Source organism: Balearica regulorum, chromosome 5, assembly GCF_011004875.1.
Source record: "Balearica regulorum gibbericeps isolate bBalReg1 chromosome 5, bBalReg1.pri, whole genome shotgun sequence".
NCBI classification, from domain to species: domain Eukaryota; kingdom Metazoa; phylum Chordata; class Aves; order Gruiformes; family Gruidae; genus Balearica; species Balearica regulorum.
Genome location: NC_046188.1, coordinates 54487651 through 54509839, shown reverse-complemented (window position 1 = coordinate 54509839; position 22189 = coordinate 54487651). Strand labels below are relative to the sequence as shown.

Below are 22189 nucleotides of genomic sequence, written 5' to 3'. Positions count from 1 at the left end.
ACCACCCACAAAAGCGTGTAATCGAGTGGCTCCCCTGGGGCACTGAGCCACATGGTTGCGTGCTGCTCAGCTTCCAGCCTTCTGTGTTCAGGTTTTATCAGCCTGAAAATAATTTATTCCTCCCTTGTTCTTTGTTCTGGTTGTGGTGCACAAAATTAGAATGATGTATAAAAGAAGTTAAATGGCTTTGAAAGAGTGGCTCCATAAGCTGCTGTTTGCAGTTGCATGCTGTGAATAGAGTAGCTGCTGTGCAGCAGTAGGGACGTTGTTTGTTCTCTTCCTTCCCTGCTGAGAGTATTGGCCTGCTCTCCTGAGCTCTGCAAGCTTTTCTCTGGCACCATACAGTTTCCTGACGCAAATCCTTGCAGCTGAAAGGCTAATTCTGTGCCTCAGGACCTGAATACCCACCTGAATAAAGGAGGGAAGCAAATCCCAATGCTTCTCAGTCCCAGGATCAAAGCAGCAGCTGAGGGCTTGTATGTATGCCCCTTAGAGATGCACATAGTGACTTTTGATAATGCCTGCCTGCCTCCTCCCATCCACATCTGGGGGGCTCTGGGGGACCTGAGATCTGTCCTGGAACTAGCACCTCAGGACATGGCAGAAGAAGTCCTGAGGGAGACTTAAAGGAGGGGTGAGAGTCCCTCAGGGTTGAAAGAGTTTCACAGCTGAAGATGTGGGAAGTGGACTTCGAGATACGCATCAAGGGACCGTGGCAGGGGAACAAATGCAACAGCTGGGCCACAAAAAAATTAGGTGGTGACAGGCAAAGCCAATAGCCATGCCCTAAATAAAGTTTGCATGATACTCATACCGTGGCCACACAGCTGAATGGCACCAGTGCACATGCTGTTCAGCAGCTGTAATTGTCTGATTCATTCCACTTGCAGTTAGAATCGTGCTGTTCACTGTGTACTCTGTAAACTACCCCGTTTGGCTCCACGGCATTGCTGCATCTGTGAACAAGACTGCAAAGCAGCTTAGTTAGGCAGGGACACAGCAATATTGTCTAGCCGGGAGCAATAATAGAAAAAACTGGCTAAAAAAAAAAAAAAGTGAAAGAGTATCTCAGCTTTAGCTCTCCTTTCTAGAGAGGGTAGTATTTCAGCAGGCTCTGTGTGAGATTTCAGCACTGAGGAATGGAAGAAAGACTAGAAAAGGAACTAGGGTGCTGGGTGGTACCTGGGAGAAACAGCTGGGAAAGAAGAGCATCGTAGGGCTTCTGTGGGTACCCTTGGCTAGGGACAAGACTTACAAAAGGGACCAGGTCCCTTTCTAATTCTCTGACTAATTCAGCCAGTGTTTCCAGCAATGCCTCACCTCATTCATTTTAGAAACTTTAAGGAAATGTTCAGTGAGATTTAATGGGATAGAGGAGGAAAGAAGCCTTCCAGCCAAGCCCTATCCTTGATCATCATCTGGAAGCAGCTTCCATTTGTCAGGATTATTTTCTGCCTTGTGTTTCTGATTGTCATTAACCTTTTCACTTATTTTTCTTCTCAGGATGGGGAAGTACATATAAATGAGTTGAAAAACGGGAATGCGGAAATGTTCTGGAACCCAACCAGTGAAGTACGAAGGCAGAGACTGAAGCGCCACATTGTGCTGTTTGAGGAGCAGACAGACTTTGAGTCAGAGAGGTAAGGAGCTCTGGGAACACCTTGCTGCCGCTTCCCTGCTGGAAGCGGGGCTCTGATCAGAAGGCTCTGATTCCTCAGCACAGTCCTGGAAAGGCATTGACCCGCTTTGCCTGCACATATTACCCAGCCATTTACCTGTTTTTTTCCAGTCTATTAAGTCTGGAGTATTTCCATGAAGTATAGCTCTGAAATAACCAGGGAGCTGGGCTGAGAAATAGTGGAGGCTACATTTTATCTGCTAAAATAACAACTCTCCCTGAACTCCAGAAGTGATGAACAGTCTCTCTAACTGCTGGAACATTTTATGGAAGGGCAAGATGTCAATCTGAGGTCAGATGTCTTGTTAAGAAGGGTTGTTTCAACCACAGGCTCTTAAACTAGACTCAGGAATCATGTGGAAAGCCCTGGCATGAGCAGAGCCGTAGTTTGAACCACATAACAGGATTCTATGAGAGAATGTAATTAAATAGATGTTTAACCCTGCCTCGTAATCTCAGATGAGATCTCCAATGATGTCTGCACCAGCTTTTTTAGGTAATCTAGATTACCTAAAAATATAGTCCTGGCACATGACTTAGGAAATGGAAGGAATGACTAGCTGACACAAAGAGCATCCCCAAGCCAGTTCTTGAGCAAGAACAGCTAGAGCAACATCATGTGGTGCTGTCTTCAAACCAACTAGTCCTGCCATCTCACCAATATGGTTAACCAGCACCAGCTAACAGTCCAAGCCAGCACATGCAGTTTGCTGCCTGGCTCTGCATTACATTGGCCACTTCCCTGTGGACATCCAGTTTTGGTGTTGCATGACATCACACTAAGAAGATCCCCCTTTTTATGCGTAAAGAAAGGGATTGCATGAAAATAAAAACACATGAACATTTAGTTTGTTCTGGACAGCAGTGGGTGTTATGGGCAACAAGTCTGTATTTGTAACTTACAGTCATGCAGTTGCCATTGTCACAGAGCAGAGCAGACTGCAGCACATTTCTCTCTTAATCTTCTGAAGAAGATTCTTTTACAGGAGAAAAGAAATCTCAGTCTTGCGGACAAAGAATCTCTATTTCTCTTTTTACCAGGGTATTGCCAGAGCTGACTCCCTTTGCTGCATCAGAGATTAATAATGATACATGCATGCAGGGGAAGGATGCAAAAGGAAAATTTCTAGAGATCCCTAACAGATATTCCACCGAGCTCATTATGCTGACAGTTGCATTAATAAATTACCATCTAATCCAGGTTATGTTCTCCCTGAATCGCTTAGTCTTCCCTGCAGTGCTGAAAATCACTTATTTTCACAAACGCTGGAGAGTCTCTGAAGCTTGCACCGTTATGCAGCTCACCATGGAGGGTCTCATTGTCTGACATATGCAGCTCTTGATGGAGTAATTTGCCCTTGTCAAACAATTTTGTGTGTGCCCCTCTGAGGTTCCTGGAGGAATCACTCTTTACAGCACTGCATTCCTTAGGACTGACTCTTTAGCCACCGCAGTATTTTCTCAGGCCGTTATTTTCACTCCTCCCTCCCCCACCCCCATCACTTTGCTGTTGAATTGAGTTTCCTTCCTTTGTTTCTGAGAGAAAAGATTCATACACAGGAAAATGGGAGTGACGTGTCAAAAAAGACAGGAAAGTATTCCTCTGCCTTCAGTTAGTTATCTAAGAGGCTGCTTTTTTGGAAGTGTCGTGTTAACTTACGGTGTTAGAAATACAATAAAAGCATCAGTATCCCTTTTAAATTAAAAGTTTCACAGCAAGTTCCAATTTAAATGCAGTAATGTATTCATCTTCTAAATGGAGGACTGGTGTTTTGTGGAGCTGAGAATACTGGAACAGCCTGGATCTCCAGTGCCTATTCTAACCGCTAAACCACTCAGTAGTGTTTTGGGAGGGCTAGCTGCTAATCACAGAAGTATTTCCAATCTGAAATGAAGATTAGAGTGCTCTGATGGGAGGAACTGTGGAGAGGCCTATCACAGCTTGGCTATAGTTTAAAGAAAAAAAAAAAAAGTAATGATTTTTCTCTTGTAAAAGGCAGATCCTCTCTTCTGGGCAGAGGCTCAGTGAGACTTCATATGACAGATCACGTGTCTTTTGGCAGCTGAAAAAAGTGCAAGTGAAAGCCTGTGTGCTTGCATTTTGTGAGTACAAGTACTTAACCGTTTCTTGCAGGTTGAATCAGCTTCCTACAGATCTGGTTGCTGATCCTATATATAAGTACAACATTGCATGTGCAGCTGCAAGCCGTGCACATGAATTTGCTTTCTAATGCTTCTAAACTTTAAATATAAAGCCTTTGTTTCAGGGATAGACAGTAACATAAAGGCTCCTAAAAGTAAATGATTGAAAGGATGAGGAAGATAACAGATTCTCCATTATACATCGATCACTTCTTTAGAAGTCACTGACCTCAATGAATTGAGTATAACTAACATATAACTCACACAGCACTGAATATTTTAATGCATACTGTAGGTTATGTTATCTAAGGGAAAGTTCCCCTGTTCTTCGGTAGATTGCATTCAGTGTTGCCATTCTCGTAAAGTTCCTTTAATTTACAAGCCAAAACTGAGGCTGAGCAATCCTGTTACAGTTCCTCTGGAGTATCAATAGACCGGAAAAGTGTCTGCTCTGAGGTTCCAGCTGGCAAAATGCATTGTTGGTTTTCAGGTGGTTTAACCTGCTTCCCTATTTATTTCTAGGCTTTGGCAGCACGTTACCAGTGCAATAAACAAAGGTGATCAACACAAGGCGACGCAGGAAAAATTTGTGCTGGAGGAAGAGCAGAGGAATGCTGCCCGGGAGCGGAGAGAGAATTGCACAGAATGGAAACCCCTGCTCTTCCAGCACGACGCCACAACTAACGAATGGCGCTACAAATATGAGGAGTGAGTGGTGGGGTTCAGGGTTATGAACAGACCTCACTGCTTGAGTCCCCAGGGATGTAAGCAAGGTTACAGACCTGTAATTCGGGTCCTGCCATTCCCCAGACTGTGCCCTGGGCTTGCTCTTTCTGAGCTCCATGTCATTAGTAGAATACATATTCGTGATACTAACTGGGAATAGCTGGAAATGAGGGCTTGGCAATGGAAAACCTGCTGTGCCATTGGTACAAATCCCTATTGCTGCAATCACGCGTGGAATCATTTAGCAGAGATTTTCTGCACTGTGTGAGCAGAGTTGACAGCTGTGCTTTCCTCCCCTGGCAAGAAGGGTGAACCCTCTGGAGACTGAACCCCCTTCACTTACTGCTAGGAACTGTGAATGTAGAGGGAAGTATCTGTTACTCCTCACACTGCATCTGCAGAAATTCTTGTTGGTGTCAGGAGTGAATGCTTGCCCTGGTGCATGTGGAATTGGTGCATTGCTCTTAACACACCTGGTGGGATTGTTGCTTTTCTGATATTTTTTCATTTGGTCTCAAAAGTTTAAGACCTTGGGATCCTTTGAATGACATTGCCCAATTCGAGAAGAATGGGATACTTCAGACCATGGAAAGACACTTATCCACAAGGATGTCAAACCACAAAACAACATGCATAAACAATCAAATTACACGGCACAAGGTAAAACGCCTGTTTTGGGGAATATAGTATTCTTTAAAACTGTTTAGATACATAGCCCTTTTCTGCAGCATAGGCTGAAAGGTGTGTTTTGGGTAAACAGAGCTTACTACTCTAGACCTGCAATATTATACCATCATTAAGTCCAAATAATTATAATTCTTGGTTGACATATCCTATCCATTTTGGTGTTTTTCTTCCACCCAGTGTTAGTGACAGCGACTCTTATACTTGGTTACAGCGTGACTGAGCTGAGCTTTACTGTTCAGTGTTTCCAAAGCGGAAAACTTCCCATAGTGAGGGTATGAGCAAGTTTTTTGAGTATACAACTGAGATTCTGTAACTTCAGTTTCGATCTTTACCATCTGCCTTTACCATTTCCTCTTAGACAAGACAAGAAACCTTCTCCATCCTCTCCTTTAAACAGGGATGATACTTTCTTATTTCATTGCATTCATCTTTGTAAAGATTCATCAGCTCGTAAAAAGCTTTGTAAAAGTAGAACTGCTGAACTAGCTAGATATAACCCACGTTACACTGAGGAACTCTTACCTTATTAATAACATAGACTTTTCTTTTATAATACCTCAAAGCTGAATGTCTCTGAAACGATGAGAAAGTTGAGGTTCATAACTGCTGTTCACATCCTCCAGTGAGAAGTGTTTGAATCACTGTGTTTGGTTTCCCATTTAGGAGGTAGGGAGAAACTTTCAAAAGTGCATCAAGAAATTAGGTATAAAAGTTCTATGATGTTTAAATCTTTCAGGTACCTTCTGAAAAATCTTCCCAAGGAAATTTTACTCTAAATTTTTCTTCTTTTCATCCTTTCACTTATGTAGCTGGTTGGTGGTTACGCACGCAGCAAAAAAACTATAAAATTTGTCACTAGTATGTGTCAGTTAAAGCTACAACAAGAATAATTTGAATGGGTGTCTTAAGGATGTTATCATTTGAGGTAATGCTTCTGTACGGGGCATAACTAGCTGCCAGGAGTTGCTATGAAAGCAGTCAGACTTTCCAATCTCACAGATATTCACCAGCACCCTGAGTTATTTTGTTTAAAGCCAAACACAAGAGTCTTCAATTTGACAGTGACCGAGTCTCTTTTAACCCCTGTTTTATCCAGAGATCTGCCAAAGACTGCAGGCGCCGCAAAACCAGCGATCAGCCGTCCAACCACAGCCAGAATACAGAGAGCAGCTGTTCAACACCAGAGTCGGTGCAGGAGCTCTCAGATGATGATGGCAAGTATTTGGGTATCACTGGGTCAAGCTTTAATGTTCTTCCTTTGATACCTTATTCCTTGAGCCAGCCCTAGGACATTTCCCAGCCCAGTTAAAGCCATGGGCCCATAGCCCACAGGCAAACGCGGACGATGTTCTACTTTTCTACTCTCTGTACATACTTCTACTTCTCTTTCTGCCTTATGCTATCCATGTCAACAAGGGCTTCCCAACTCCTGGCACAAACATGTTGGAAAAATACACTGAAATTCCAATAGGCATGAGCTCGCATGAACACATTGGAGAAATACACTGATGTTACAATCGACAGACAGGAAACAGGCTTTGTTTCTGATGCCCTTTCCTCAGCCTTTGTTGGAGGTGACCTTGAATGTTTTTAGAGGCGGGGCCAGGTGTGAGCAGTCCATTCCCCTCCCCTCAGCTGAGGAGAATGCTACAAAATTTGTTTCCTGAGAGCTAAGAAGGAGGCCCAGGCCAGTGTCATAGGACCCATTCCACTGACCTGTGATTTGGGGTAGAAGATTATGTCCCCTGTCCCCTTTTCCCCAAGTTCCTCCTGAGAGCGTGCCCCCTGGCCATGACAATTTGATCACAGCCAGCCACTTGCTGGGTGAACCTGGTTTGTGTTTTATCACTGCCGCCAGAGATGGTGATGCAAAACATAATGTCCTTCAATACTTTGCTGCAGGGTTTGAAAATCTGTGTGCTCAGTGTGGAAAAGAAATGAATCATCTGAAGGAAATTCATTCAGCTGTTTTATCCCTACAGAGAGCCCAACAGGACATACACAGGTAACCATTTTCTCTTATCAAATCAATGGTCTTAATGGGCTAAAAATAACCTGTGGCATTAACTCCTCCACTGGGGCCTTTGGAGCATCCTTATGAGCTGCAGGGCTGCAGTTAATGTTAATGCAGTTAATGCAGTTAATGCAGTTAATGTCTCAATAAGTAACCTATTAACATACCGGAAAGGCAAAGCCACCCCTGACTTGAAAGAGTGAGGAACTCTCTTCCTCCTAAGAGTCTCTTCATGGGGCAGGAAGCATCTCCTCAGCATGTTAAGCATCTCTTGGTACTCCCAACTGCAAAACAGAGGAGGTTGGGAGGGGCTGTGCCAGATCCTGGCTATAACTAAATCTCTGCTAGACAAGAAGGCATGGGGTCTCCCTTCTCGTTAGGTGCATTATGAATTGGCTTGTTTTGCTGCAGAGATGCAGATATGTGGTCTGAAAACTGGGCTCCGTGGGTGAAAAAGCACTAAATTCCCCCTTTTTGTATAAAATGCTAGTTGCTGTCTGAGGTAAGCAGTGAGCTGCTGGCGAAGGGCTTTGCACCGCTGGCTACTGTGGGCAGGGCAGGTATTAACTGCTAGACCTGCTCCAGGGAGCTGTGCTGATTCCCCTCTGTGTAAGGAGCATTATCCAGCCCTCCCGAGACTTCAGTGGGGTGAGATCACACACAAGGCCCACCGTTTCTGGGTGCCAGAGCCATCGGTGATATGGCTTTAGCTTTTCTCTGCTGCTCTTGGGGGTCTCCAGGGCAAGTCCTGGTATTTGAGAAGGTTAGGGTGTAGGTTTGTGAGTGGGTGCTGGATGAAGAAGAGATTCTTGGAGTTTATGCCCTTACACCTTCTCATGCCAACTAGCACGATCCAGCATCTTTCTGTTCAAAAGTCTGCAGGGCACAGTGCTGTACCCGTGAGGGTGTCTCTGAAGTACAGGGATTCCCCCCGTGTGGAAGCTCTGGGTACACGCACAGGTGTGAATGCGCACCTTCCTACAACACCCAAATAAACATACTGCTTTCTTTTCCAGAAACCTCAGTGCTCTGAACAAAAAGTCCTTCCACAGGAAGGTCTCTTCTGAAAGCTTCCTCCTGGACTCTCGCTGTTGGTTTCTCCTCTGCATCTTTCTTACGTGTCAGCTATTCATTAATTATGTCTTCAAATAAAATCACTACGTTTGGCAGCAATAACGATTACTGGCTGCAGGAGGGGAGCCACTCACGCAAGGAGCCCAGTGAGGCACCAAAGCACTTTAGAACCAACGCAACAGAGGTGGAAGAAAGTTGAAAAACGAGGTTAAAAAGGGACCTAGGAACCTGCAAAACTTTGTTCCTGCGGATTATGTCATTTTTGCCTTTTACATGTACATCTTCAAGGACCTCTTAACCTGTATGGGCCTTAATGCTGAAGCCAAATGTAGCTTTAATTGTGCAATTTGTTTTCTATATCTTGTCATTTTCTGATGCAATTAATAATTACTCAGCAGTATTGGTACCCCCAAAATGGTAAACACCCCAGCATTTTGGAAAGGTCACACCGGTGTGGTTCATAGCTCTGCGAGTGTGGGAGTGCAGTTGGGGAGCTGTAAAGGACTGATGTCCATGGTGCCTGTCCGCCTGCATTTAATTATGGAAGGGTGCACACTTGGTCCAAAAAACCCACCCCCAGGATATTAAGTCATGATCTGTTTTGTCAGCACACACAGAATGGGACCTCAGGATGTGTTTTATTTTCCATTCCACAGGAACTGTAAATATGCACAATTTCCTAGAGCCCTTCCTCTTTAGGAAATGGGAAGTATTCAGTGAAAGCTCCTCGTTTGGTTACGGAGCAGTCCTGGTCCGGGCCCATTGAGTGTAACATCAGACACGCCTGTTCATAAAACCTGGTCACTTATTGTTATTATTTGCTGTATAGCTGTTTCATAATATCACACACTAGCACTGTAGAGAGGAATCCACTGCCCCAGGATAGGTGAGAGGGACGGGAGCAATATAGGTGTACGTGTGTTCAGTCGTAGGCACATTTATTGTCAAAGGTCAGGAAGGAAGAAGGGTTTTGCCACTGCTTCATTCAACTCTGTTAATAGTCTTCCTATTTTACACCATTTTTTAAAGATTTGCAATATTTTCTGTAGACTGCGGACAATACTAAGCCTTTCTTTTCTGGCCTGAAGTAGTTCCAAGTGGTAAGTACTGCTATATATACAGCCTTAAAATACTTAGTGGTGACGCCAGTCTGGGCTATCTTTCAATGTAAATGTTTCCAAATTTTTAAGTACATTCCTTGTCATATTCCCCAGTTAGGGGAAACCTATTTGTGCTTGATATGTTGAAATAAAACTACACACAACTTTCAGTGGCAGTATATCTGAGAAATTATTTGTGTGTTTGAACTTGGGTTTGTGTTTTATAGCATTTTACAAATAAACAACTCTTAGGCCGTGCTTTTTAGAGGAAAAGCTACAGGAAAAGGTCTTCAAGAATCTTAGACATAGGCCATAAGTTAGAACAGCAGTAGCACTTTGACACCCCTCTGGCTCAAATTGCCCATGTCTGCTAATTGTAGCAACTTCCTCAAAATAGAAAGAAAAGTGGTTGCCTATTTCGCTGTTGTACATGTAAATGCACAGGCTTGTCTTGGACTTAGAAAACCTTTATATTAAGGAGGTAACTTGATGGAGAGAACCACCACTCTCTCACATGGACAGACAGGATAAGAACCAGCATCTGGAAGGTGTCATTCAAGAAATAGATTGTAAATAATAAAGGGTGAGAGGGACTTCATTATTAGCAAAAGTCTCCAGAAAACCAAAGGATTCCTCATCCTTGAGGAATCATCCTTGAAGAAGGTCAATGCTATCCATCCACATCAGGTGCCTTTTTGAAGGCACCAGTAGTCCTAGTTGCTCCTTTCTGAGAAAGTCAGACCAGTGCCACACGTGGTGTAAACCTCAGTGAGAGGGGTCCCCCTGGCCTCTGCCCATGAATGAAGGTCCAGCTGCTAATAATGCCTGCCTGGCAATGCAAAGTCCCACGTGCGCCCTGAGAGCATTGGCTCCCAATGCTGTGCAAACACGTCTGCTGAGTTCCTGCCCAAATCTCCCTTTGAATGCTTCAGCGAGTCAGCACATCTCTGGCCTGTCAGCACAGCTGTCCTCATCTCACACATCCCGCTGTGGGACCAAGTATTCCAGTTACTGGTAGGAGCCTCTCCTCTTCCAAAGGGATATTTACATCTCTTGGGTACAAATGTATTCTGGGTTTGAGACAGAGTAAAAAACAAAATTTTGAAAAAAAATCCTCAGACCCACCTGAACCAAAGCAGTGCTGAGCAGGAAGCCTTCAGTAGGTGTAAAGCAAATGCTTGAAATTCTTTGGATCATTTCCATTTTACCAAACTACACACCCACAGGGATTTCACTGGGACTTGTTACTGCAGTTAAATAAAACAAATGCTGTTACCACGAGAGGAGCAGTTCAATAAAAGAAACTATTAGCCTACATAAACTAATTATGCAACAGCAGAGGAGGATTTTCCAACATTTACTGCTGCTGCCACAGGGGATTAAAAAATAATCCAGAAAGGAACAATCAGGGATCTTTGTATTAATCCAATTTCAACATTTGGAGGTGAATGTCCCTACATGCCAGTTACGTGCACATGGAGGATGAGAGATATTCTGGAGGAAAATCACAGCCAGAAATGTTATTTCTCTAGGAGGAATAACTGCTGTTGGAAAAGTTGAGAACCCTTTTAGGGCTTTAGAAAACCCAGTTAGGCCCCCAGTTTGTGCACTTTTGGAAAAATTCTCTTTCCATCCTTTGTCCCTCCTTTTTGTGATCGGCGAGTAGTCCTTCAGCAACAACGTGAGCTTTGAATGGAGAGGCACCAATCGGGCCGTTTTCTAACATGGTTTCCTCCTGCTCTTAATAGGTGGTGCAAAGCATGGTACCGGGGTGTGTCCTAAGGCACGGCGTGGGTTTCCTTGACTCTAGTGGGCAGGCAGTGTGCTGTTGGGGCTCACGCTTTCTCCCGAGGGCTCTGAAGTGCCGGAGCGGCGGGGGCGGGGAGTAGCCGCTGCCCGCCCCGGGGGCGGATAAAGCAGAGGCGGCGGCACCGCCCCAGGACGTGCCGAGAGGAGCGGAGGCCGCGGTATTCGCGCGTCGGGCGCTGCTATGGGAGCCGGAGGGGTGGCGGAGCTGCTGCTGGTGAGTGCCGGGGACGGGACGGGGTGCGAAGGGAGACGGCGAGATCTCTGCGCCGGGGCTGCTGTTTGCGGGCAGGAACTTGTCCTCTGCCCGAGTGGAGACTCGCACCTGGCCGTAGCCAGCCCCTAAATTCCTCCTTTTGAAAGGGAAGAAAAAAAAACTTTCCTAGAAGTGCAGTGTGGAGGAGCCTTGCGGCATTTTCTATTCTCCTTTTCCTCAAGAGACTTTAGTAGCTTCCCTTAACTTTTATTTCGTGTTGTCCGAAGTTTCGGGAATCCTGAGTTAAGGCAGCTCCCCTGAACCCAAAAAGGCTAAGCGCCGCTGCCATGGGGGTAGCCCCAGCCCTAAACTCGAGTCCCCTAAGAGACTTGCGGGCAGGTGGCGCCTCTCCCGAGTCTCCCTGACGCAACCGCTGCCGCCCTTCCTTCTCCACTCGTGGAAAAAAAAAAAATTAGGCCAGGCGTGAGCTCTTTGATAGTCCTCACGTTATCTAATCGTGAAATTGGCCGTTTTCTAAACTACATGGTTATGGGGAAGACTCTCAGTCCCCCGAGAAGAAAGAGCGGAGCTGCGGGAGCCGGGCAGGGGGACTTTCAGCTTAGAAAGCGGCCGCTGACCGCAATTAGTGACGGGGAGCTCCGCGGCCGTCCCTTCCCCTCTTCCTGCCTCTGTTTAACCACTTTCTCTCGCGTGTGTGTTGTAAGTGAGGGCTGTAACTCGTTGGCCCGAAACCCGCGGCATCTGGGCTCTCAGGTGCTGGGATCCTCGGCGTCAGCCGGCCCGCTCCGCTGGAGGCTTGCTGGGGGCTGTGCTCACGCAGGCTTCTAAAGCGGGGGGAAGTCCTAATGCTCCTCTGGCTGTAATAAGGGTTTGGTTGGGTTTGGGTTTTTTTGTTTGGTTTTTTTTTTTTTTTTTTGTGAATGACTCAATTATTTGCCTTCTGATGAAGATTACAAAGTCATCGAGAAATGTTGGATGGGATCTCTGGGGCGTTTCCTCCATTTTGCTGAAGGAAAACTAACACTGACCCTTCTGAATTAAAAAAAAAAAGGGGGGGGGGGAGGAATCCCTTGCACAAGGCAGAAACCTCGGCCTCTGAAATTCAATTGCAGTGAATTAGCTAAAATAAAGTAGAAGTTTAAAACGGAGGTGAGGATCTCGGGGAATAGTTGCCTAAAACCCCTCAGCCGCTGTACGGTGCTGCTCTAACTCTGGCTTTGTGATTGTAATTATTGCTGTGAGTGGCACGCTTAACAGAAATTAGTTTGGGTTTCCTTTGTGGCTTCCCACGAACTTCTGAATGTGTTTTCAAGTCTATACAGGAACATCTCCCCGAGATGGTTATCATGTCCTGGGAGAATGAATCACTCAAACACCTGTTTGTCTCTGCTCTAGGTTACACTGCTGATAATGACTGGTACCCGAGCAGAGGACTGCAGGGAGGGAGAATACTTACATGAAGGTCACTGCTGCGTATCTTGTCCAGCAGGTAAGACTTCAGGCCATTATATCTGATAACGGCCATGTCTTTTTCCCCATGGAGATGACACCACTGCTGCTTTTTACATTGCATCTGGTGAAAGCATAAGCCCCGTTGGAGCTATGGTGGCTTCTTGGTGCTCCATTTAGAAGTGAGAGCCCTTGTGCAATAGGTGATGACTGGGAGAGGTGCCTTGGCTGCAAGCCAGGAAATGTCTGCCTGCTGTTGAAGTGTTCAAAGTCAGGTGGTGGTGTGGGTTTTCTTGGGGTGTGTGTTGTTGTTGGTTTTTTAAAAAACTTTAGTTAGCACAAAGAGCGGGCTTAGGGGAATTCTGGTATTTCTGTATCTGTAGGTAAAACTTTGGTTTGTCTTCGCTCAATGTGTGCGGAGTTACCAAGCTTTGTGCCAAGAAGCACACTCCCCTTAGACAATATTGGAGGACTACCTGGTGTATTTGAAGATAACTCAAATGAGAGGAGAGGTTTTTATAAGCAATTCTCCCTGTGCCCGACCATGCCCCTTCAGAGGACATGGCGCTGACCATGTGAGTGACTCTGAGCTGCTGCAGTGAGTCATCCTTGTCCTCGGTGTGTCCCAGCAGAGGCCTGGCTAGACGCCTTGTTTGCCACCGCTCTATCTGAGCGGCAAGCTGTGAGTGTACCTCCTGGCCCTGCTGTGCTGCTCAGCTCGTGTGGCACACCACTTGCTGGTGAGGAGGGATTGAACCTTCACCAAAAATGGCTTTTTGCTGTAACATCCTGTTATAGTTCTCTGCCTGTTAAATGATCACTTGAGGCTGCTGCTGTTGCTGGTTCTCCTCTTCCACAGGTACTTATGTTGCTCAGCACTGCAGTGCTCCGCATGTGAGAGGAAGATGCATCCCTTGCACCGAAGGAGAGGGTTATACTGCCCATGAGAACGGCTTGGAAGAGTGCTTGTCATGCAGACAATGCAAAGAGGGTACTAAGCACAATTTTCATGAAACCTTAACCATTTTCCCCTTTTTTTAAATGTGGAAAGCCTAGTCCTCTGGGGTTTTTTTCACTTCTGGTCATTGAGGCTATTGAACTTAGACATAAACTGCCTTTATGGCCTGAGTATGATTTTTACACAGTTTTAGAGAGTCACAAATTTTATATTTACTCTTTAACTTGTATTTTATTTTTAGATCAGATAACTTTGAGACCCTGTACTCTGACGCATGATACTGAATGCCAATGTAAACAAGGGTATTTCTGCCCTGCTGAGGGCTGTGAAATATGTCAAAGATGCAGTACAATGTAAGTTTGATAATGAATATAAGCAACCTTTTCTTCTAAGGAGTGTTAGAGCTGTGGCCCAATCTGTGCCAATACCTAACTTATGTTATTAGGCAGTAAATAATTGCCCTGAAGCCAAATGGCATTATTCATGCATTTAAATTTTAGGTGTCAAAATACGTGAGGTTGAGACCTAGAAAGATATGGATTTTGGTATTGTTGTCCCTGTGGCTTCTGGCTGTAAGTTTACACTTTTCATGTCTTCAGATTAGTACCTCCTCACATACACACTTGAATGAGCTTTGTAGCAGCCAGTCCAAAATTTCAGGAGGTAAAACCACCTGCTGAAAGAAACTAACTGTGCATGAATAATGCATCTACTCTGTGGGGTTTTTCCTGCCACTTAGAGGCTAACATACATGAGCTTTATTTGCTTTGTTTCTATTTAATCTTGTAGTATTATCTTGGGTTGTTGAAAGGTGCACCTCTAACAAAATTATCTGTTTGTGCATGCTCTGTTTGTGTCTCTAAGCTCTGCCTGAAAAAAATCAGGCCTGGGCAGAACTGTATATTGCTCTGGAAATGTTGTTACAACCCTGTGTTGCCATCTACTTCAGATGTCCGGATGGAAAAGAAATTGTGCAGAATTGCAATGCTACTACGGACCTAGGATGTGGCTTACCCGATCAAGGTCTGGTACATAAATGCCACTCAGCTTGGTTTGTTGGGTTTGGGGCTTCAGGCTAGTAATACTAGAGCAGTGTGTAAAACAGTGGTTTGAACTGCTGTAACGTGTTTAAGAGCTGCTGTATTTTGGTCTGGGAATTACTTGCTACAGGCAATTTCTCAAAGGGGTTGGAGTGACAAAGCATGTTAAATTTCACTTGGTGAAAACCTATGTATATTGGCCAGGCTTTCAAAGCTGCAACAGTGACACTGTTGAAAGTTATGGATAGTGAAAAGACTTCTTTCATGTTTTTGTATGCCTGAGAAGCTGCGTATGGAGTGGATTTCTCTTCTGCTGGTAGACAGCTTCTGCTAGACTAGAGAAAGAAGCTGACACTACCAACACTATAGCACCTGAAGCTTGCTGTCGTCTTTTGCATACTTGTTTCCATCTTTTCTTAAATGTCTCTTCAGAAAGCCTTGTAGAAGTTGTATTGCAGCTTGGTACAGAATCTCCCACTGCCTTTGGGATAATGACGTGCAGTGCGAACAAGTACTTGTGTATTGAGGTCAGATGATAGTCCCAGTGCCTTTTCCAGAACAAGCTAGCTGGGTGGTTGTGCTAGTGCTGAGCTTAGTCTGTTCTCTAGGACAGCAGGGAAGACTTGCACTTCAGAATATCTTGTTTGGGGGCTTCTTCAGTACTAATTTTATTCCTTTTTCCTTCACAGGAAGCACAGCTTTTGTTTGGATTCTTGTGGTGATTTTGGTTGTTGTTGTGGTTGGTTGGTTGTTGCTGTGCTTTGTAACTAGAAAGCTGAAGAGGGACAAAGGTAACTGCATGATTACTGTCCATAAACTCTCCAGATCTAGGCAAAGAATGCAACTAAGGCTATCCCTGGCTTTTGTGTTACCTGATGGGGGACCTGTTTAAGCTCTAGCTCATTTAGTATGTGATTCAATTAAGTAACTCCCATGTAATAGAGACTAGTTTTGCTCAGTAAATAAAATGCATAAACTTTGAGCTTTCTTACTTTGCTGACAGATGCTGTTACTTCAAAGCTGGAGTAGTGTAAGGTCCTTAAAAGGACTTTTGCTATCTGTCATAGGATGGTTTGGGTTGGAAGGGACCTTTAAAGCCCATCTAGTTCCAACCCCCCTGCCATCGACAGGGACACCCTCCACTAGACCAAGTTGCCCAAAGCCCCATCCAGCCTGGTCTTAAACACTTCCAGGGATGGGGCCTCCACAACCTCTCTGGGCAACCTGTTCCAGTGCCTCACCACCCTCACAGTAAAGAATTTCTTTCTAACATCTAACCTAAATCTACCCTCCTTCAGTTTAAAGCCATTTACTGTCCTTGTATCGGCATTAGTAAGAAAAATCTGTGAACTCAGATATATGTGGCAAGAAATTGCAACTAAGTAGATCATTAACTACTTTCTTTCATTGTGTTTGGCACTGGAAACTTTTTTACAAATTGTTGCCCTTTCATGTTTGAACCTCTTAATGTGAATGTTACGTTGGTAAGTCCTGTGTGAATTCATTGTATTTTTTTTTTTAGTGGTAATGAATATGTTTTCCTGAGAAACTTTTCTTTCCATTACTGCATATTAAATTTTTTTTGCATCTAGTTTAGTTAAAATAATTAGTTAAAAATTATTCTGAATTTTGAATAACTTTGTTCAAATCATGTCTTACTGATTGTATTGCTGTAAAGACAATTTCTGCCTTTTTTCTATTGCAATAGCCCACAAAAAATGCTAAGAAGCATAAGCTGGGAGGGAGGTTGAAAGAGTGGCATAAAAGCCAAACCACATCTTGTGGTCTGTATTTTACTAAGTGAGACTGTTATCCACTGTACGAAGGCATAGTGTTTGTGCTGTTGGTGGAAGCTAAGGCTAGTACTCATGAAATGTATGACAGGTCAAGGAAACAAATTGGCTTGTATTAGAGCTTTGGTTTGTGTTATGTGTCTGCTGCTTATAAATCTTGTATGAATTCAGCTATGCTTAAGTACCTGCAATTCCTAAAATTTCTTAGTCGTTCATCTTTTTTTCCAGCTGCTTCAACTGATAAAGATGCAGAAAAAGGTCTGGTAAGTATATGATGGATCAAGTATTTCGTCTCAGTGTTGTGCACTACTTAATTGTACCTGATACACAGCTCACAATTTTTGTCTTGCTGTAGATTGCTGGCAGGATGTGTTCCTGTGATTGTTATGCTTCATACAGGGCCAGATGTTAGCAAGGGCCCGATGCATTTATTAGCTGCATGTGTCCACTGCAGTTGGCCTTTCCAGTACTTCCCTTGGAAACATTCCAGAGCCTGTGGCCAAGATGTTTTGAAAGTGGAAAAAAAACTAGGCTAAGTGCAAGCTTTCACTTCAAACTGTCTCCAAGTGATGCCTTGATCCAGTTAGTTCTTTGATGCTTCATGCATGTATTCCCCAGGCAACGTCAGCTATCACTTCCCTGCATGGTGGTGTTCTAGCTTTCCTTGCGTTTGGACTACAGCATCACTTCTTCATAAGATTTACTTCTCTTAACCCAGCAAAGTGACTGAGTCTTACTGCCTTTGGGCTTGTGTCACAAGCTACAGACCAGGACCTGGCAGTCTAACTTCTTGGTCCTAGACAGTCCTATAAGACAAAGGGTTCAGGGCTCAGTGTACCAGTTCAGAAGCACATTTCTGAAGAGTGCTTACCAAGCTAAGGCTGGTTGCTGGCATATGTTCCACCTTAAAACTAGGTTCACCCTGGTCTCCTGTAGTCAAACGCTATTTCAGAACCTTGCTGTTTCAGTTGCAAAATGCTAAACTATCAATAATCTCCTTGAAGATAAATACAAGGCTAGCTTGTATCTAGCTAGCTACATTCCTAACAGCATGGTGAGGCAAAAATGAGCTCAGTCTTCACTAGTATGGTTAATAATGCATAACTCCAAGCTCTTTAAAAAAAAAAAGTTTGTCTTGAGGATCTAAGAAAAGCATCCGGATTCCTCTCATAGCACATATATAGCACCTTCTGCCTGTTGCCTTCCTTGTCCCCCACCCAATGCATGCAGTACTCACCTGGTGTGTGAGCTCTTGTCTAATCTTGCTAGTTTGACATTTAGAGTAATTAAATGCATCTTAATTATATCACAGATACTTGAAGACTGAAGAAACAGAGTTGAAAGATCTGTTAAAAACATCACCTTTAAATTCTTTTCTTTTTTTAAGGTCCATAAGTGGCTCAAATGTGTGAATCACCCATGGGTTTTTGTTGGGCTGTGTCTCCCCCCACGCCCTGGCCAGATTCGCAGTGCTTTGTGTATTCATAGAAGCTGATGAAGAAGCATGACAGAAAACCTGGCCAAAGTCCTGTAGCATAGGAATAGGCAAATATAACATCTCTGTATTTGAATAAAATTGTAGTAAATAATGCAACCACAAATCAGTGCATGGTGACACTTAGCTCTGACATAAGAGTGGTCACAGACTTGAGTTGCAATGTACTTGCACTTGGAGTGTACGTGCTACTGTAACAAAAAGCTTATTTGTTAAGGAGAATTACACTGACGCAGTCCTGGGACCAGGGGTTTTGGCACCAACACACTGTCCTTTCCAAAGTACTGGTGAATTTATACCATTGTTTAAAAAAAACAGACAAAAATACTGCTGATACTTTCATTCCAAAATAGAGCAGCAGCTATTAGTCAGCCATGTTGTATACCTTCAGTTGCTCAGATACCTATTTAAGAACCTATCTGTATAAATAGGATCAACTTGTTTAACCTGTTTGCACCCTCAGACAGAAAATCAAATCAATGAGGATGATGTACAACTATGTGTATGACGTGTGGGCTGGTTCCCCTCACATCCCTGCCTATGCATGTTGGTCACATGTGGGTCACTGACCTTGTGCAAACAGAAATCACACTGGCTTACGCTCATGGGGGAACTGTACCTTAAACACAAATCTAACTTGAAAAAGTCACTCTTTGCCCTTGTTTTCCACCTTAAAAAAAAAAATCCTAAAGCTTTCCAGTTTCAGCACTAGCTGATATGCTAGATAGATGCTGGTCTGCTTTGTACTTGTACTGTTCATGATGAATTAGAGCTATATTCCCTGGCATATGCTTCCTGTATTGACAATGGTAAAAAATTATGCAGTTCTCCTTATTTGCTTCCCTCTGTGTCCCCTCATGAAAGCTATGCAATGTGCACTGGTGCTGCCTGGATTCTTTCAACTGATTATAGTTCGTGAATCTGCCAGAAAAACTAATCCAGCCAAAAAAGGCCCAAGCTAGTGTACTTACATGGAGCTAACAGGCTATTACCAGCTCTGCAAAAGCTCTAACAGCTTCAGCCTTGAGACAATGATAGGCTTGAGGCCCTTGTTGCTGTTTAAGTCAGCTCAGGTGCAGCAAGGCAATCTCATTTCCTCCTGCCTTGGGAGGGGTGCACATCTTCCACACTTAGGGAGGAGCAAATAGCCAGTGAAAACATCAGGAAAATGTGACATTTCCTAATGAGAAAACATTAGGAAAAGTTTCATGCATTTGTGGTGGAGGCAGCCTGCGAGCCTTACACCGCAGTCCAGTGGGAGCAGAACAGCCAGTGAAGTGGAGTTGAGGCTCTGAAACCATTTGAAGTCTAAGTCTATAAAGGCTGTAACATTTGCATGTTTGTAACTTTGACAAATGAGCAGCTCTCCTATTATTTCTCTGACATCTGGTGATTTCAAGTATTGTGTTTTCTTCCTCCAGACTGTCCTTGAAGGCCTACCTATGAAACATCTCTTAAAATTCTTATTCTTTACAGGAGTGTGAGGACAGTACTGAAAGCCTCATTTTACCAGAAGTGGAGACACCTGCAAATAAGATAGCCAACCCAGAGTGTGAGAACTCTGGTGACAGCCCAGAGGGCCAAGCGCAAACCAACGTTGACGTGGAAGTAAAAAACACATTACCAGAGGAAAACGGTGTTGCACTTTCTGGGTGGGGCACCATCCTGCGCAGGGGCTGGAGGAGGATCGCCAAGCCTTCATTACCAGCAAAAACTGGGCAGAATTCTGCTTTTCATCAGAATGCCCTGTCTAACGCACGAAGTGGTAGGACGCTGGCAAATCATATGGTAAGCATGTGTGAAATTATCACTGTATTTTCTCTGACACACGTGTAATTTCAGTTGAATTAACTAGATGCTGTTTTCAGGCAGAACGATAGGGAAGAGGAGGCATTGCCTTAAAGATGTAATAGAACGGGAAGTGATATTTTGGGAAAGCCAACTTCAGTTCCTCATTTAATCTGCTCTGCCTCTTTCATCTCCCTGTTCAATATTTACACAGAAGCTATTCTGTTGCAATAGCAGCAAACGTGATGCCTTGTTGCTCACTTCAGAGCTAGTAGCCTGGCTGTTTCAGTACGAAATTTTCTTTACTCAAATACTTTCAGCTGTGCTATGAAATCACCTGCCCTCCCCCTTATTGGTGTGTGTTGTGGAAGCAAGCTGTGAAGTAGCTCAGGTATAATTGTGAGTGAAACGCTCTGATGTGTCTAACTTTGTATTACAGGTACGAGAACCAAAATATCGAATAATTGTTAAAGATCTCTCTCAAAAAGGTAAGTATTCCATAAATTTTCACTCCTTGGAATTTGTTTTTTTTTCCTGTTGACTTTAATCTACTTAAGGAATAGTGTAGGGAGGCTAATGAATATTGCTTAGAGCTATAAGGCTTTCAGTTTATAGTAAAATACACTGAAACAGGATTATTACTACATTTGAGAGAAGTTGTAATCCCTGTGGTGAATTGTTCTACTTCAAGGCATGACTATGACTTTTCTGGACAGGAGTGTAGTGTGGTCATGCTTTAAAGAATAAGAATGGTACAATTTTTTTGTGTGTGTTTTTAAACAAGTCTGCATTGCAGCAGTGTACCCTGCCTTAATGAGTGAGGTGCAGGTCAGAGCAGGAGCTCTTTCTGTCAAATGACTGCTCACATGGAAGACTGCATTGAATCCCCATACATCTACCTGTACCCAGCAAGTTGATGTGCTGGATGCCCAAGCGATGGGTTTTGCTAATGCTGGTCTTGGTGTAGCAAACGTATACCAGTAGCATAGTGAAGTGGTTAAAGCCTACTGTTGAGTAGCCCTATTAAGCTTAAGTGAAGAAGTGCAGACTAATGAAACCTTCCTCAAAACCACCTCTGCTGAATGGTGTCTTTGAGTTATGTAGACTGGTACCTTTGGTCTCTTTCAAGATCACTGATTATGAAACCTATTTGTCGTCCTGCTTCTTGGGTGTCAAACCTGGCCTTGCTGCTGCTGTTTGGTCAGTGTGTGTATTGGCTGAAAATTAATGGGAAAAATGTGTACGCTAGCTATGAAAAAAAGAAAAATCTGTATTTTAGAACCTAAGCTGATGTGTGTTCTGTGTTTTTTCTTTCAGAACTGAGAGATAGCTTTTGGGCCTTTATAAAGGAAGTACCGCCGAAAAAATGGAGGCAGCTTATGACAACTCATCTGAAGGAAAATGTTATTGTTAAAATTACTTGTGACTTTCCTAATGATATAGAAGAGCAATCTTATCAGATGCTTCTCACCTGGAAAAACACATTGGGAAAGAAACAATCTATTATTAAGTTACTGGATGAGTTAAGGTATATAGATAGCAAGGCTTATGATAATGTATTGAACACTTTAAAAAGTAATAACATTATAAGTAAATTAGAAGCTACAGATTAATGTTTACAATGAACTTCAAAAATGCTTCTGTGTACATATACATGTCTACAAACTTCCTGTAAATGAGGACGTCAACAAACTGCTAGTAGGTGATGGCATGGACTTTGATATCCTCCTCACCTTCACAGTGGGAGCTGGAAGTGATTTAACACCATCGGTGTTAACACGGACTCCGGTTGTGATGTTCACTAGGGTCTTTTTGAGTTGTATAATATTAAACTCAGGCACCAGATGCCAGCTTGAGAGCGAGGAGCTTCCAGCTCTTGCTTCCCTTCATGTGAGGCAAGACTGTGCTGGCTGAGCCCAGGTGGTTGGAACGAAGAGGCTGCTGCTGTTTTTGAGAGGATTGCAATGCTTTGGTTTCTGAAACGATTATGTTTTGTATTGGTATGCTCAGAAGTGTTATGTTTGAAGCACAGCAATAAAAGCCCGGTTGAGCCAGAAGCTGGGATTGACTCTTAGACCTTCTTCTCTGAGGGTGGGAGGTGTTGTGAGGAGAGCCCCTTCCGCGGCGGTTTTGGGGCCGCCCGGCTGTGGTAAACCCCTCCGACGCAACGGCCGCTCCTGAGGAGAGCCCGGCCGCGGGACGGCCGCCCGCTTGGGGGGAAG

The 22189-nt window shown here is 43.9% G+C and overlaps 2 protein-coding genes across 6 annotated transcripts in view; both read left to right on the top strand.

Moving 5' to 3' along the window:
• OSBPL5 (oxysterol binding protein like 5) overlaps positions 1-9591 on the top strand; it is a 182410-nt gene extending 172819 nt beyond the window's left edge. For all 5 annotated transcript variants that reach the window (XM_075754960.1, XM_075754963.1, XM_075754961.1 and 2 more), the window contains exons 17-22: positions 1504-1640; positions 4343-4528; positions 5068-5206; positions 6330-6447; positions 7136-7238; positions 8264-9591. In XM_075754960.1, the coding sequence (XP_075611075.1) occupies positions 1504-1640; positions 4343-4528; positions 5068-5206; positions 6330-6447; positions 7136-7238; positions 8264-8399 (819 nt within the window). In that variant the 3' untranslated portion in view covers positions 8400-9591. The remainder of the gene's footprint in view (positions 1-1503; positions 1641-4342; positions 4529-5067; positions 5207-6329; positions 6448-7135; positions 7239-8263) is intronic.
• A 1717-nt stretch (positions 9592-11308) lies between these two features.
• Positions 11309-22024, top strand: LOC104631645 (uncharacterized). Its single transcript, XM_075754959.1, has 10 exons — positions 11309-11444; positions 12840-12933; positions 13753-13884; positions 14093-14204; positions 14801-14874; positions 15581-15682; positions 16913-16947; positions 19656-19967; positions 20407-20455; positions 21285-22024. The coding sequence occupies exons 1-10, from the start codon at positions 11412-11414 to the stop codon at positions 21578-21580; spliced, it is 1239 nt and encodes a 412-aa protein (XP_075611074.1). The 5' UTR covers positions 11309-11411; the 3' UTR covers positions 21581-22024.
• Positions 22025-22189: the final 165 nt, after the last annotated feature.